At 41.4% G+C, this 16,923-nt stretch overlaps 1 protein-coding gene across 2 annotated transcripts in view; it reads left to right on the plus strand.

The window, feature by feature from the left end:
• CMYA5 (cardiomyopathy associated 5) overlaps positions 1 to 16,923 on the plus strand; it is a 101,575-nt gene that overhangs the window by 37,737 nt on the left and 46,915 nt on the right. For both annotated transcript variants that reach the window (XR_004027088.1, XM_003261520.3), the window contains exons 2-4: positions 149 to 10,376; positions 14,798 to 14,893; positions 16,196 to 16,429. Coding sequence is in view for 1 of the 2 variants with exons in the window: in XM_003261520.3 (XP_003261568.2) it covers positions 149 to 10,376; positions 14,798 to 14,893; positions 16,196 to 16,429 (10,558 nt within the window). In the remaining variant the exon portion in view is untranslated. The remainder of the gene's footprint in view (positions 1 to 148; positions 10,377 to 14,797; positions 14,894 to 16,195; positions 16,430 to 16,923) is intronic.

Genomic DNA, 16,923 nt, shown 5'->3' on the forward strand with positions numbered 1-16,923 from the left:
TATACATCCCTCTTTTTGACATGGATGGCAATATTGATGTCTGTATTTTAATTTCACATTAATCCTTTACCTGGTAAAAATATATCTATTAATTAATTAATATTGTTTTATTATGATAATATATAATTAATATTGTTATTTGCTGTAGGTTATCAGACCAGGATGAAGAGGGAAAGATCAAGCAGGAGTGTATCATATCTGACCCCTCCTTTTCCATGGTGACAGTCCAAAGGGAAGATAGTGGGATAACCTGGGAAACCAATTCAAGTAGATCTTCTACTCCTTGGGCTTCAGAAGAAAGTCAGACTTCTGGTGTGTGTAGTCGGGAAGGGTCAACTGTGAATTCTCCTCCTGGAAATGTTTCCTTTATTGTGGATGAAGTGAAAAAGGTTCGGAAAAGGACTCCTAAGTCAAAGCATGGTTCACCATCATTACGACGGAAAGGCAACAAAAAAAGAAAGTCTTTTGAATCCCAAGGTATTCCAACAAACAAAAAAGGCAGTCCTTTAACTTCAGCAAGCCAGGTACTAACCACGGAGAAGGAGAAGTCATATACTGGCATTTATGATAAAGCAAGAAAAAAGAAGACCACTTCAAATACACCTCCGATTACTGGGGCAATATACAAAGAACACAAGCCATTAGTGTTAAGACCAGTCTACATAGGAACAGTACAATATAAAATTAAGATGTTTAATTTGGTTAAAGAAGAATTAATTCCTCTACAATTTTATGGAACATTGCCAAAGGGTTATGTAATTAAAGAAATACATTATAGGAAAGGGAAAGATGCATCCATTAGTCTAGAGCCAGATTTGGACAATAGTGGTTCTAATACAGTGTCCAAAACAAGCAAATTAGTAGCCCAAAGCATAGAGGATAAAGTAAAAGAGGTTGTTCCACCCTGGAGAGGCGCACTCTCCAAAGGATCAGAGTCCCTAACCTTAATGTTCACTCATGAAGATCAAAAGAAAATTTATGCTGATTCTCCCCTAAATGCCACGTCTGCATTGGAGCACACAGTTCCCTCTTATTCAAGTAGTGACAGAGCAGAACAAGGAATACAGCTCAGGTATTCACAGTCAGTGCCACAACAGCCAGAAGATGAAGCAAAACCACATGAAGTGGAACCTCCATCTGTGACACCTGACACACCTGCAACTATGTTCCTGAGAACAACAAAGGAAGAATGTGAGCTTGCTTCACCAGGAACTGCAGCTTCAGAGAATGACTCTTCAGTCTCACCATCATTTGCTAATGAGGTAAAGAAGGAAGATGTGTATTCTGCTCACCATTCCATTTCCCTGGAGGCAGCGTCACCAGGTCTGGCAGCATCTACCCAGGATGGTTTGGACCCAGACCAAGAACAGCCGGACCTGACTTCAATAGAAAGGGCAGAACCAGTCTCTGCAAAACTGACCCCTACCCATCCCAGTGTCAAAGGAGAGAAGGAGGAAAACATGCTTGAGGCATCCATTTCTCTTTCTGAACCTCTAATGTTAGAAGAACCAGAGAAAGAAGAAATAGAAACTTCCCTACCCATAGCTATTACCCCTGAACCTGAAGATTCTAATTTAGTAGAAGAAGGGATCATAGAACTTGATTACCCAGAAGGCCCATTAGTTTCCGAGAAGCCCTTCCCACCACATGTGTCCCCTGAATTGGAACACAAAGAAGAAGAGCTTATTCTACCATTATTGACAACATCAACTCCTGAACATGTTGCTTTGTCTGAGGAAGAAAGAGAGGAAATTGCATCTGTTTCTACTGATTCTGCTTTCGTATCAGAGTATTCAGTACCACAGGATTTGAACCATGAACTACAGGAGCAAGAAGGTGAGCCAGTTTCCCCATCCAATGTAGAAGCTATAGCTGAACATGCAGTTTTGTCAGAAGAAGAGAATGAGGAATTTGAGGCTTATTCCCCAGCTGCAGCCCCTGCATCTGAGCTCTCTCTCTCACCATTCACAACTGAGAAGACTTCGGAGAGCCAGTCTCCACTGTTTTCAACAGTTACACCAGAACACATGGTCCTATCAGGAGACGAGGCCTCAGAAAGTGGGTGTTACACACCAGACTCCACATCTGCTTCTGAATATTCAGTTCCATCAGAGGCAACAAAAGAGTCACTGAAGAAAACAACTGACCGTAAGTCCCCGTTAATATCAAAAGGTGTTTCTGAGCACATGATTCCATCAGAAGAGAAGGAAGACACTGGATCGTTTACTCCAGCCGTGGCCTCTGCTTCTGAGCCCTCTCTCTCACCATCCACAACCGAGAAGACTTCTGAATGCCAGTCACCACTGCCTTCTACTGCCACATCAGAACACGTGGTCCCATCAGAAGGAGAGGACCTAGGAAGTGAACGTTTCACACCAGATTCAAAGTTGATCTCCAAATATGCAGCCCCACTAAATGCAACACAGGAATCTCAAAAGAAAATAATTGATGAGGCATCCCAATTCAAACCAAAAGGTATTTCTGAGCACACAGTTGTGTCAGTAGAAGGCAAGGAGGACATTGGACCATCTTCCCCAGATTTGGTTGTTGCATCTGAACACTCTTTCCCACCACACACAACCGAGATGACTTCTGAATGCCAGGCCCCACCACTTTCAGCCACCCCATCTGAATATGTGGTTCTATCAGACGAAGAGGCAGTCGAGTTGGAGCGGTACACACCCTCTTCTACATCTGCTTCTGAATTTTCAGTACCACCATATGCAACACCGGAGGCACAGGAGGAAGAAATTGTCCACAGATCTCTAAATCTAAAAGGTGCATCCTCACCCATGAATTTATCAGAAGAAGATCAAGAAGACATTGGACCTTTTTCTCCAGACTCTGCATTTGTGTCAGAATTCTCATTTCCACCGTATGCAACCCAGGAAGCAGAGAAAAGAGAATTTGAGTGCGATTCTCCAATATGTTTAACATCACCATCTGAGCACACTATTTTGTCAGATGAAGACACTGAAGAAGTGGAACTATTCTCTCCAGACTCAGCATCACAAGTTTCAGTCCCTCCATTTAGAATCTCAGAAACAGAGAAAAATGAACTTGAGCCTGATTCACTATTAACTGCAGTGTCTGCTTCAGGTTATTCCTGCTTTTCAGAAGCAGATGAGGAAGACATTGGATCTACAGCTGCTACACCTGTATCTGAGCAGTTCAGTTCATCACAGAAGCAAAAAGCTGAAACTTTCCTTTTGATGTCTCCGCTTGAAGACTTAAGTCTGCCGCCTTCAACAGATAAATCAGAGAAAGCAGAAATTAAGCCAGAGATTCCAACAACCTCAACATCTGTATCTGAATATCTCATTTTGGCACAGAAGCAGAAAGCTCAAGCATATTTAGAGCCTGAGTCTGAAGACTTGATCCCTCCACATATAACGAGTGAAGTGGAGAAGGGAGAAAGGGAGGCAAGTTCATCAGTAGCTGCAATACCTGCTTCTTTACCTGCACAATCACCTATAGTAAAGGAAGAAACCAAACCTGCATCTCCACATTCAGTTTTACCTGATTCAGTCCCCGCAATCAAGAAAGAACAGGAACTCACAGCAGCACTCACTCTAAAAGCTGCAGATGAACAGATGGCTTTGTCAAAAGTCAGAAAGGAAGAAATTGTGCCTGATTCTCAAGAAGCTACAGCACATGTATCACAGGATCAAAAAATGGAGCCTCAGCCTCCAAATGTTCCAGGGTCTGAAATGAAATATTCAGTTTTGCCTGATGTGGTAGATGAGCCAAAGAAGGGTGTCAAGCCCAAGTTAGTTCTAAATGTGACTTCTGAACTAGAACAGAGAAAGTTGTCCAAGAATGAGCCTGAAGTAATAAAACCATATTCACCTCTAAAGGAAACATCTTTATCTGGACCTGAGGTTTTATCAGCAGTGCAAATGGAGATGAAACATGATTCCAAAATAACAACTGCACCTACAGTGCTTCATTCAGCTTCCTCAGGAGTGGAAAAGCAAGTTGAACATGGTCCACCTGCACTAGCATTTTCAGCTTTGTCAGAAGAAATTAAAAAAGAAATTGAACCCAGTTCCTCAACAACTACAGCATCTGTAACTAAGCTTGATTCAAACTTAACCAAAGTAGTAAAAGAAGAAATCTCAACAGATTCATCTCTTGTCACTCCTGTAGATCGTCGAGTCTTAACAAAAGTAGTAAAGGGTGAATCAGGAAGTGGTTTACCACCACTGGTAACATCTGCAGATGAACATTCAGTTCTTGCAGAAGAAGACAAGGTGGCAATTAAAGGTGCTTCTCCCATTGAAACTTCATCCAAACATTTAGCTTGGTCAGAAGCAGAGAAGGAAATTAAATTTGATTCACCTCCAAGTGTCTCCTCTATAGCAGAGCATTCTGTTTTGCCAGAAGTAGAAGCCAAAGAAGCTAAAGCTGGGTTGCCAGTAATCAAAACGTCATCTTTTCAGCATTCAGATGAATCTGAGGAAGCAAGGGTAGAAGACAAACAAGATCTTTCATTTTCTACAGTCCGTGACTCTGAACGTTTGGTTTCATCACAGAAGAAGAGCTTGGTGTCTACCTCAGAGGTGTTAGGGCCTGAACATGAGCTTTCACTCAGCCTATGGGGTGAGATAAAGAAGGAAGAAACTGAACTTCCTTCATCACAAAATGTGTCACCTGCATCCAAACATATAATTCCAAAAGGCAAAGATGAGGAAATAGCAAGTTCACCTCCTGAGTTGGAAAATTTAGCATCAGGTTTAGCCCCAACATTACTGCTCCTCAGTGATGATAAGAACAAACAGGCAGTGGAAGTATCTTCTACAGCCCAGGGAGACTTCCCATCAGAAAAACAAGACATTGCTTTGGCAGAGCTGTCTTTGGAACCTGAGAAGAAAGACAAGCCACACCAACTGTCGGAATTACCAAACGCTGGGTCAGAATTTTCTAGTGATTTAGGTAGACAAAGTGGATCCATAGGTACAAAACAAGCAAAGTCTCCCATAACTGAAACAGAGGATTCTGTTTTAGAAAAAGGCCCAGCTGAGCTTAGGAGCAGAGAAGGAAAAGAAGAAAATAGAGAGCTTTATGCATCTTCTACAATGCCTGCAATTTCAGAGCTTTCATCATTGCTTAGGGAGGAATCTCAGAATGAAGGAATTAAACCTTTCTCTCCCAAGATCGTCAGCCTAGAGTCAAAAGAACCACCTGCCTCTGTAGCTGAAGGAGGCAACCCAGAAGAATTTCAGCCATTTACTTTTTCTTTAAAAGGATTATCAGAGGAGGTTAGCCATCCAGCCGACTTTAAAAAGGGAGGAAATCAAGAAATAGGCCCATTACCACCAACTGGAAATTTGAAGGCACAAGTCATGGGAGATATTTTAGATAAGCTAAGTGAAGAAACAGGCCACCCAGCTCCATCCCGGGTACTCCAGAGTATAACAGAACCATCAAAGATTGCTCCTTCTGACCTCCTTGTGGAACAAAAAAAGACAGAAAAAGCACTTCATTCAGATCAAACTGTTAAATTACCTGATGTAAGCACCTCTTTTGAAGATAAACAAGATCTGGGTATTAAGCAGTTTTCATTTATGAGAGAGAATTTGCCTTTGGAACAATCAAAATCATTTATGACAACCAAGCCTGCGGATGTCAAAGAAACAAAAATGGAAGAATTCTTTATTTCTCCAAAGGGTGAAAACTGGATGTTGGGAAAGCCAGAAAATGTGGCTAGTCAACACGAAGAGAGAATAGCAGGATCTGTGCAGCTGGATTCCTCTGGCAGCAATGAGCTGAGGCCAGGGCAGCTCAAGGCTGCTGTGTCCAGTGAGGACCATACATATGAAGTGAGAAAGCAGGTCCTGCCGCATTCTGCTGAAGAATCTCATTTGTCATCACAAGAAGCAGTATCTGCTCTTGATACTTCCAGTGGTAATGTAGAGACCTTATCAAGTAAAAGCTACTCTTCTGAAGAAGTAAAGCTGGCTGAAGAACCAAAGTCTTTAGTCCTAGCTGGAAATGTAGAGAGAAACATAGCAGAGGGGAAGGAGATTCATGCTTTGATGGAGAGTGAAAGTTTGCTATTGGAGAAAGCAAACACAGAGTTTTCCTGGCCTTCCAAAGAAGATAGCCAGGAAAAAATTAAACTACCTCCTGAAAGATTCTTCCAGAAACCAGTGTCTGGCCTATCAGTGGAACAGATGAAGTCAGAAACAATCTCCTCTTCTGTCAAAACAGCCCATTTCCCGGCAGAAGGTGTGGAACCTGCATTGGGCAATGAAAAAGGAGCACACAGGAGCACACCTCCTTTTCCTGAAGGGAAGCCATTGGAAGAGTCAAAAATGGTTCAGTCAAAGGTTATTGATGATGCTGATGAGGGAAAGAAACCAGCACCTGAAGTAAAAATACCCACACAAAGAAAACCCATCTCCTCAATCCATGCAAAAGAGCCTCAATCCCCAGAGTCACTTGAGGTGACACAAAAGCCACCTACACAGCCAAAGGTGGCTAAGCCAGACCTTCCTGAGGAAAAGAGAAAGAGAGGAATTTCATCTTTCAAATCGTGGATGTCCAGCTTGTTTTTTGGATCAAGCACTCCAGATAACAAAGTTGCTGAACAAGAAGACTTAGAAACACAGCCAAGTCCATCTGTAGAAAAAGCAGTGACTGTGATAGAGCCTAAAGGTACAATTCCCACCAATTTTAATGCAGCTGAGAAACCAGCTGATCATTCATTATCAGAGGTAAAACTTAAAACTGCTGACGAACCCAGAGGTACTTTAGTAAAATCTGGTGAAGGTCAAAATGTTAAAGAAAAATCCATTATTTTATCAAATGTAGAAGATTTGCAACAGCCAAAATCCATTTCTGAGGTGTCTAGGGAAGATTATGGGAAAAAAGAAATCTCAGGTGATTCAGAGGAAATGAACATAAACTCAGTAGTTACTTCTGCTGATGATGAGAATCTTGAAATTCAACCTTCTTCACTAATCGGTGAGAAATTGGTTATGGAAGAAGCCAAAACTATTGTTCCTCTTCATGTTACTGATAGTAAAAGAGTCCAGAAGCCAGCAATCGCTCCTCCATCTAAATGGAATATTTCTATTTTTAAGGGAGAGCCAAGAAGTGATCAAAAACAAAAATCACTCCTTTCATTTGATGTAGTAGATAAGGTGCCACAACAGCCAAAATCAGCTTCCTCCAACTTTGCAAGTAAAAATATCACAAAGGAATCAGAGAAACCAGAGTCAATTATTTTGCCAGTAGAAGAATCAAAAGGCAGTTTAATTGATCTCAGTGAAGACAGGCTCAAGAAAGAAATGCAAAATCCTACTTCCTTGAAAATTTCTGAAGAGGAAACAAAACTCAGGTCTGTTAGTCCAACTGACAAGAAAGATAATTTGGAAAATAGATCATACACCTTGGCAGAAAAGAAGGTGCTGGCAGAAAAACAAAACTCTGTGGCCCCATTAGAGCTTAGAGATAGTAATGAAATAGGGAAAACACAAATTACGCATGGATCTAGATCTACTGAACCGGAAGAATCAAAAGCTGATGCTATGCCACAGCACTTCTATCAAAATGAAGACTACAAAGAAAGACCCCAAATCATTGTTGGTTCTGAAAAGGAGAAAGGTGAAGAAAAAGAAAATCAGGTGTATGTGCTTTCAGAAGGAAAGAAGCAGCAGGAACATCAGCCTTATTCTGTGAATGTAGCCGAGTCTATGATTAAAGAATCAGATATCTCTTTAGGTCATTGTTTGGGTGAAACTCAATCATTTTCATTAGTTAAAGCTATGTCAGTTACTGAAAAATCAGAAGCCATGCTCTCAGAGGCTCACCCAGAAATCAGAGAAGCAAAGGCAGTAGGAACCCAACCACATCCTTTAGAAGAAAGTAAAGTTTCGGTGGAGAAAACCAAGACTTTCCTGCCGGTGGCTCTTTCTTGTCATGATGAAATAGAGAACCACTCTTTATCTCAGGAAGGAAATCTAGTATTAGAAAAGTCAAGCAGAGATATGCCAGATCACAGTGAAGAAAAAGAACAGTTCAGAGAGTCAGAGCTATCGAAAAGTGGTTCAGTAGATATCACAAAAGAAAGTATGAAACAAGGATTTCCATCTAAAGAATCCGAAAGGACTTTAGCTCGTCCTTTTGATGAAACTAAGAGCTCAGCAACACCGCCATATTTGCTGTCATCTGTAAAACCACAAACTCTTGCTTCAGGAGCTTCTCCAGAAATTAATGCAGTGAAGGAACAAGAAATGCCACAATCAGAATTGACTCCAGAAAGGCATACAGTTCATACTATTCAGACATCTAAAGATGACACATCCGATGTGCCTAAACAATCTGTTCTTGTTTCAAAGCACCACTTGGAGGCTGTGGAAGATACCCGTGTAAAGGAACCACTATCTTCAGCAAAAAGCAACTATGCTCAATTTATATCTAATACATCAGCAAGCAATGCTGATAAAATGGTTTCTAATAAAGAAATGCCCAAGGAACCTGAAGACACGTATGCAAAAGATGAAGACTTTACAGTGACTAGTAAGCCAGCTGGACTTGCGGAAGATCAGAAGACTGCCTTTAGTATCATTTCTGAAGGCTGTGAGATATTGAATATTCATGCTCCTGCCTTTATTTCTTCAATCGATCAGGAAGAAAGTGAACAAATGCAAGATAAGTTAGAATATTTGGAAGAGAAAGCCTCATTTAAAACCATACCACTCCCTGATGATAGTGAAACAGTTGCTTGTCATAAAACATTAAAGAGCAGGTTAGAAGATGAAAAAGTTACACCACTGAAAGAACATAAACAAAAGGAAACTCATAAGACAAAAGAAGAGATGTCCACAGATTCAGAAACTGGTGATTTATCGTTTACTCAGCCCACAATTCCCAGTGAAGAGGATTATTTTGAAAAATATACTTTGATTGATTATAACATCTCCCCAGACCCAGAAAAACAGAAAGCTCCACAGAAATTAAATGTTGAAGAGAAACTTTCAAAGGAAATTACAGAAGAAACTATCTCTTTCCCAGGAAGTTCAGTGGAAAGTGCACTAGAACATGAATATGACTTGGTGAAATTAGATGAAAGTTTTTATGGACCAGAAAAGGGCCACGACATATTATCTCATCCAGAGACCCAAAGCCAAAACTCAGCTGACAGGAATGTTTCAAAGGACACAAAGAGAGATGTGGACTCAAAGTCACCGGGGATGCCTTTATTTGAAGCAGAGGAAGGAGTTCTATCACGAACCCAGATATTTCCTACCACTATTAAAGTCGTTAATCCAGAACTTCTGGAGGAGCCACCTGCACTTGCATTTTTATATAAGGATCTGTATGAAGAAGCAGTTGGAGAGAAAAAGAAGGAAGAGGAGACAGCTTCTGAAGGTGACAGTGTGAATTCTGAGGCATCATTTCCCAGCAGAAATTCTGACACTGATGATGGAACAGGAATATATTTTGAGAAGTACATACTCAAAGATGACATTCTCCATGACACATCTCTAACTCAAAAGGACCAGGGCCAAGGTCTGGAAGAAAAACGAGTTGGTAAGGATGATTCATGCCAACCGATAGCTGCAGAAGGGGAAATTTGGGGAAAGTTTGGAACTATTTGCAGGGAGAAGAGTCTGGAAGAACAGAAAGGTGTTTCTGGGGAAGGAGCATCAGTAGACCATGTGGAGACCACTGGTAACGTAGTGATGCAGAAGAAAGCTCCCATCACAGAGGACGTCAGAGTGGCTACCCAGAAAATAAGTTATGCAGTTCCATTTGAAGACACCCATCATGTTCTGGAGCGTGCAGATGAAGCAGGCAGTCAGGGTAATGAAGTCGGAAATGCAAGTCCAGAGGTCAATCTGAATGTCCCAGTACAAGTGTCCTTCCCAGAGGAAGAATTTGCGTCTGGTGCAACTCATGTTCAAGAAACACCACTAGAAGAACCTAAAATCCTGGTCCCACCTGAGCCAAGTGAAGAGAGGCTCCGTAATAGCCCTGTTCAGGATGAGTATGAATTTGCAGAATCCCTGCGTAATGAAGTGGTTCCTCAAGACATTTTATCAGAAGAACTGTCTTCAGAATCCACACCTGAAGATGTCTTATCACAAGGAAAGGAATCCTTTGAGCACATCAGTGAAAATGAATTTGTGAGTGAGGCAGAACAAAGTACATCTGCTGAACAAAAAGAGTTGGGCAGCGAGAGGAAAGAAGAAAACCAATTATCATCTGAGTTAGTAACTGAAAAGGCACAAAAAGAGCTGAAAAAGTCCCAGATTGACACATACTGTTACACCTGCAAATGTCCAATTTCTGCCACTGACAAGGTGTTTGGCACCCACAAAGACCATGAAGTTTCAACGCTTGACAGAGCTATAAGTGCTGTAAAGGTAAATAGATGTTGAACACACAAAATTAATAATATATGTATATATATACACACATTTAATTTGCTTTTACATTTTCTCAGTTTTAAAGATGATTAATATTTGATCATCGATCTTTAAGCAGAATGGTCTGAAAGCAAACTAAGAATATTTCTCCAAGAATTTAGTTAAGGTAGGCTTGACAGACATTCATTGAGTACAGCCCACCCTCCTTATCCTTGAGTTCTGCATGCTTAGAATCAACCAACCGCAGATCAGACATATCCAGGAAACACACACACACACACACACACACACACACACACACACACACACAAAACAGTAAGAGGGGGCTGGGTGTGGTGGCTCACACCTATAATCTCAGCACTTTGAGAGACCGAGGTGGGAGGATTGCTTGAGCCCAGAAGTTTGAGACCAGCCTGGGCAACATGGGGAGACCTTGTCTCTACTAAAAATACAAAAATTAGCTGGGCATGGTGGCACACACCTGTAGTTTAAGTTACTTGGCGGGGGCTGAGGTGGGAGGATCAGTTGAGCCTGGGAGGTCAAGGCTACAGTTTGCTGAGATCCCGCCACTGCACTCCACTCTAGGTGACAGAGTGAGACCCTGTCTCAAAAATAAAATAATAAATAAATAAAAACAACAATAAAAATAATACAAATAAAAACTATAGTACAACTATTTACATAGCATTTATACTGTATCAGGCATTATAAGTAATCTAGAGATGATTTAAAGTATAGGAGAGGATGTACGCCAGTTATATGAAAATACTATACCATTTTATATCAGAGACTCGAGCCTCTTCGTATTTTGGTATCTGCTGACATCCTGAAACCAGTCCTCTGCAGATATTGAAGACAACTGTATACACTGTGTGCCACACATTTTTCTAGGCCTAGGGGCTAGCAAGAGAGACAACACAGGGTCACTGCCCTTGAGGAGTTTGGTATTTTATGGCGATAGCCCTTAACATTACCAAAAATGCCAAATAATTTGAAATTTAAAAAATTACCTTTGAGCAAAAAATTGCAAAAAGCACAGTTTCCTTCCTATTATCTACAATATCATCCTTTAAAGAGACACATTTACAATACATTGAGACATTTCATTGCAAGTTATATATAAATAATACATTAAGACAGTTAAAAATTTTTCTTTGTATTTCCTTTTAATTGATAAAATTCATGTTAGAAGCAGAAATTTTTTTGCATTCTTTCTGGCTATGTCTGTAGGACCCCAGTGTTCCAGATAAGTTAGTCCCAACACATATCTTCCTGTAAGTGACTATAAATACTCCACTTCCCTGAGATACTATTGGAATGTAGTCTTTGAGACTCTCCTCTACTTTTCCATAACCCTCCTACTGGTCTCACCATTCTTACCTCTTTAATCCATTCTCCATAGGGCAGCTGGAATTATCTTAAAATTACTCAATAACAATAACAATTGAGGATTTACTCTGTGCCATGCACTATTTTTTGTTTTTGTTTTTGTTTTTTAGAGACAGGCTCTCACTGTGTCACCCAGGCTGGAGTGCAGTGCTGTAATCACAGCTCACTGCAGCCTTGACCTCCCAGGCTCAAGTGATCCCTCCGCCTCAATCTCCCAAGCCCCAAGTAGCTGGGAATATAGTCATGCACTGCCACACTGGGTTAATTTAAAAATTGTTTTTATGCAGACAGGGTCTCCCTATGCTGCCCAGGCTGGTCCAGAACTCCTGGGCTCAAGCGATCCTCCCTCCTTGGCCTCCCAAAGTGCCGGGATTACAGGTGTGAGTCACAATGCCCAGTCTTAAGTTCTTTATATACAGGATATCTTTTAGTCTTTCTAACAGCCCTGTCACTGTCATTAGTTTGCAGATAATAAAATCATCTCAGAGAGTTTAAATGATTTACCCAAGGTCATGGAAGGCAAAACTGGGGCTGGTACCCAGATCTTTCTGATGCCAGAGCTCATGTTCTTGACTATATATGCATACTGCTTGGCTCAGTACCTTGCTAATGGTAGTGATTTTCAATATGACCATTCAATTAGGTCCTTGTTAAATAATTATCAGACTCATTTTGATGCAATAGGATAACATATTAGAATCTTGGCATTTTTTAACTCCCAAATTAATCCTTCTCAACTTCTCTGATATTGGTTCTAGTTCTCCAGGGTATAATTTTGTTGAAACTTTACTTGTTAAAGTTTGGGGTTAGGGAGTAGGGCAACTTCTTTTGTGAAATCTCAGACATCAGATGCATGAGCTACAGTGGAAGTGGGCCCCATTCTGTGGTGACACTTTGTTTTAACTCACAGCTACTGAGCACTGCCAGCAGAAAGAAAACTGAATTTTTTTGGTCTTCTTAATATGTTTTGTTTATGTCTATGAGTTTTAGATATTAAAAAATAATCATCTAAGTATTATCAATTTAAAACAAATTTTATAAGTAGAGAGATATGATGTCTCCTGCCTTAAAATCATTTTTAAAGTTTTTTTAAATTCTTGATCTTCTCTAAACAGTATGAAAAGGAGAAGGTGGGAACCCAGTTGACTAAAGCCAAGCAGCTAGCTTCATTTCATTAAGTCAGCCATGAAGATTAGTAAGAGTTGGTTGGTTGGCAATTCCTCCTCCTACTCCTCCTTTCTCCTCCTTCCTCCTCCTCCTCCCTCCTCCTCACTCTTTCTCCTCCTCCTCCTTTTCTTCTTCTTCTTCCTCCTCCTCCTCCCCCTCCCCTTCTTCCTCCTCCTCTTCCTTTCCCTCCTCCTCCTCCTTTTCCTCCTCCTCCTCTTCTTCTTCTTCCTTTTTTCTTCTTTCTTCTTTGACAGGGTCTCACTCTGTTGCCCAGGCTAGAGTGCAGTGGCATGATCATCATAGCTCACTGAAGCCTCCTGGGCTCAAGCAATCCTCTTGCCTCAGCCTCCTGAGTAGCTGGGACTAGAGACACATGCCATCACATCCAGCTACTTTTTAAATTTTTAGTGGAGACAAGATGTCACTATGTTGCCCAGTCTGGTCTCGAAGTCCTGGCTACCAGCGATCTTCCCACCTAGGCCTCCCAAAGTGCTGGGATTCCAGGCAGTAGCCACTGCAGCTGGCCAGTTGGAAACTTTTTAAAAATAAAAATCAATTTAAAAAATTGTAGCTTGAGAATTTTCTAGCATCTTAAGGGCAGGCATTTGTGCCTGTTCTAGGAGCCAGTGGCTGCAGTTACAAATCACCCAAGTCCTTGTGTCTCCTCCCCAGTCCATCCCCATCACATGCTTATCTTTTGTCTGTTCTTCATTTACTCACTCCCTTCCTGCATTCTCAGTGTTTATTTATCTCCCATTGTGTGTCAGGAACTGTGCTAATCATTGAGAGTGAAAAAAAAAAGGAAGATGGACTTGTAGATTGCCAAAATCAATACAATGTTGTGAAAGCCCAAGGTTCTGAGAAACTAACCTTTTGGGAGTGAAATGGTGGGGTAGGAAGGGGAATGTTAGCAAAGGTGTCTCTAAAAGGTGACACTTGGGTGAGCTTTAAATGAGATAGAGCTCTTCTAGCAGTCAAGGGCAGGGACAACATTCTAGAGCCAAGGAATACCATATGAAGGCACACAGATGAGAAAGAGTGCAAGGACAAAGTCAGCTTGTGTGATTGGAGCCTGGGGGCTGTAGAGAAAAGGTAAGGGCCATAGAGGGAAGTAGAGACCAGATCCTGAAGAGGCCTCCATCAATGTTGTATCTCCATCAGTCTGTGGTAGTGAATCAGACAGCTGAAGCTCTGCTATTTTTTCTGCTTTGTTATTTTTTAGGTTTAGCAAGATTGGCTGTTGCTAGGTTTATAATTACGGCTAAAGTGGGTACCATGCTCCCCTATCACCCCATACGTTTTCTAGTTGGCTATTACTGCTTGAGTATTTTAACCCTTTGAGGGTCATTAGAACTTTTAGGTCCCTTTAGTAGACAGTTTCTCTCAGTTGGTATGCTAAATTTCGGGCCTTGTGGCACTCTGATCACCTTCTCAGGCCATTGGTGTAAATGTGAAGAAATTACTCAGGTATATTGGACCAGTTTAGCAAAAAGACTCCTCTCTCAGAACATATAAAAACCAAGGCCTTACTAGAGAGAATGCATTCAAATCCATAGTTCATTAAAACAGGTATGTTTTGAGCTCATCAATTTATCAAGAAAGTCCATTTTTCACTTAAGAAGATATACTGTCTTGGTGTAGTTGTTTTGAGGTTTTCACTCAAAACCTCCTAATTGTTTATCATACAGAATTATCTATAGTCAGATGAGGCAGTAAAGAAAATTTAAGGATTGATCTGTTAGTGGATATAGTATAGTAAATCTCTACCAAACATACTAAATTGATAAGGAATTTGGAGCTCACTGGTTGAAGTTCTCTTCCTAAATGTCATATACTAAGGATATCTTAATTCTTTTCTTCAGGTTCAATTAGCAGAATTTCTAGAAAATTTACAAGAAAAGTCCTTGAGGATTGAAGCCTTTGTTAGTGAGATAGAATCCTTTTTTAATACCATTGAGGTAAGTTAACACACCCATTTTACCTTAACCTGGCTTGTTCACAGCATCAGAAGTAAATGATTCTGAGGTGAAGGGCTCTGACTTGGGGATTTTATGCGCATGTGTTGTTTGCCATTGTTGGTTAGGTTCCATTCAAAGCGAAAATGGTTAAAGTCTTCTCTCTGTGCACAATGAGTGAGACTCCTTTCTGCCTATGGATAAAAGATTTGCCCTTAACAACAGACATGCATTTATTAGACACTTACTATAACAGGGCAAATGCTTTACATGCTTTACCTGACTGAATCCTCACAATTATATGAGATAGGTGTTATTATTGTTCCAATTTTATAGATAAGAAACCAAGTCTTAGAGCACATTCCTCGTTTTCATGCCTCTCACTGGGTTAACTCTGCAGAAATGCTCTGAGTCACTGTCTAGTGTCCCATGCCCAGGGCCGGTGAGTGCCTCTCATAGCACGACTATCTCTGATGAGTTCATGCTCTCCTAGCTGCTGGCTCCTTTCCCTTCTGCAGGGAAGAGAGGGACTAGCAATGCTCCATCCTTATACAGAGATGGCCCAGGCACCCTCACCAGTCAGTCAGGACTGGCAGAGGGCCTGAGGCCACTGCAGAGGCTGCTGCACAGTTTCCCTAATACTGGGGCCACTCCACATGCTGGTTTGCTTGTAAGAGGTCTGCTTAATTCATGTTGTAGATCAACTAGTACATGCTAGTTATTTCAGGTGTCCCCTTCCCCAGGTGTCCTTTTTAGAGAGTAAATTATGAGATCATCTTATTACTAGCCCTACTAGTGAGGATAGCCAGGCATCTGGATGTGTCTGGACAGGCAACAAAGTTTCTCCCACTGTGGGATAACCTGCCATCTCACTGGAGGACATTTGGGGAGGTAGCCCCCATTCCATATCTGGGCTTTCTGCCTTGCACTGTGATTTTAGTGGAGTGATGCCTTTCCACCATCTGAAGGCCAGGGATCCTCACTCAACGTGATGCCATTTTCAAGTTTCATCATGTGTGGGTGCAGGTGGGCAAGACTTCCATACGAATATATATATATATTGTATTATGGTAGCTAAAACTTTCTTGATGATACTGTTACAGTAAATTCTATTGCTTTATTGCAAAACTAATTGTGGGAAAGGGATTGGTAGGTTAGAAATTTGAACTGTGCATGTGATGTCTGATTCTCTGATCAGGATGCCAGAGGTCAATTCTTTAAAAGGCTGGTGTTTCCAAAAAAAAAAAAAAAGCATGCATTTCTTGTTTCATTCAGAAGTGGGCTTTTCTGCTTGTTTGTTTTCAGGAAAACTGTAGTAAAAATGAGAAAAGGCTAGAAGAACAGAATGAGGAAATGATGAAGAAGGTTTTAGCACAGTATGATGAGAAAGCCCAGAGCTTTGAGGAAGTAAAGAAGAAGAAGATGGAGTTCCTGCATGAGCAGATGGTCCACTTTCTGCAGAGCATGGACACTGCCAAGGACACCCTGGAGACCATCGTGAGAGAAGCAGAGGAGCTTGACGAGGCCGTCTTCCTGACTGTAAGTGCCAAGTAAAATGGGCTCAAACACCTTGCGCCCACTCTGGCACATCTACTTTTAAAGCTTCATTTTTCACTATTCCTTAAGATTATTTATATCTCTGTGTGGGATTTATATAATTCTGGCATTTAAACATTATTTGGGCATGCCTGATGCCTACAGAAAAGGCCCAGCAAACCCTGAAAGCCTCAATGCCCAGATCCAGCTGAAAGATCCATGGAGACAGCCCGCAGCATCATCATTCCATTGCGTCCCACTGGATTGATTGGTCACTGTCTAAGAGGGAGGGAAAGAAGCCTTGTTCCTGCCATGCTTTCCCTGTGAGGGCCAGCTGGCATCCTCAGGCTGGCTCCTGGGGCTGTCCTCTTCACTCCCTAAGCTGAAGTGACCACTCATATGGGCTGTTCCCCCTCTGAGCCTGGCCAAGGGGCTGAGAGTAACATTTGGGTGTGCAAAAGGATGACATAATGGGGTACCCCTCTCAGGTAATAAAT

This window comes from Nomascus leucogenys, chromosome 2 (genome assembly GCF_006542625.1).
Source record: "Nomascus leucogenys isolate Asia chromosome 2, Asia_NLE_v1, whole genome shotgun sequence".
Classification (NCBI taxonomy): domain Eukaryota; kingdom Metazoa; phylum Chordata; class Mammalia; order Primates; family Hylobatidae; genus Nomascus; species Nomascus leucogenys.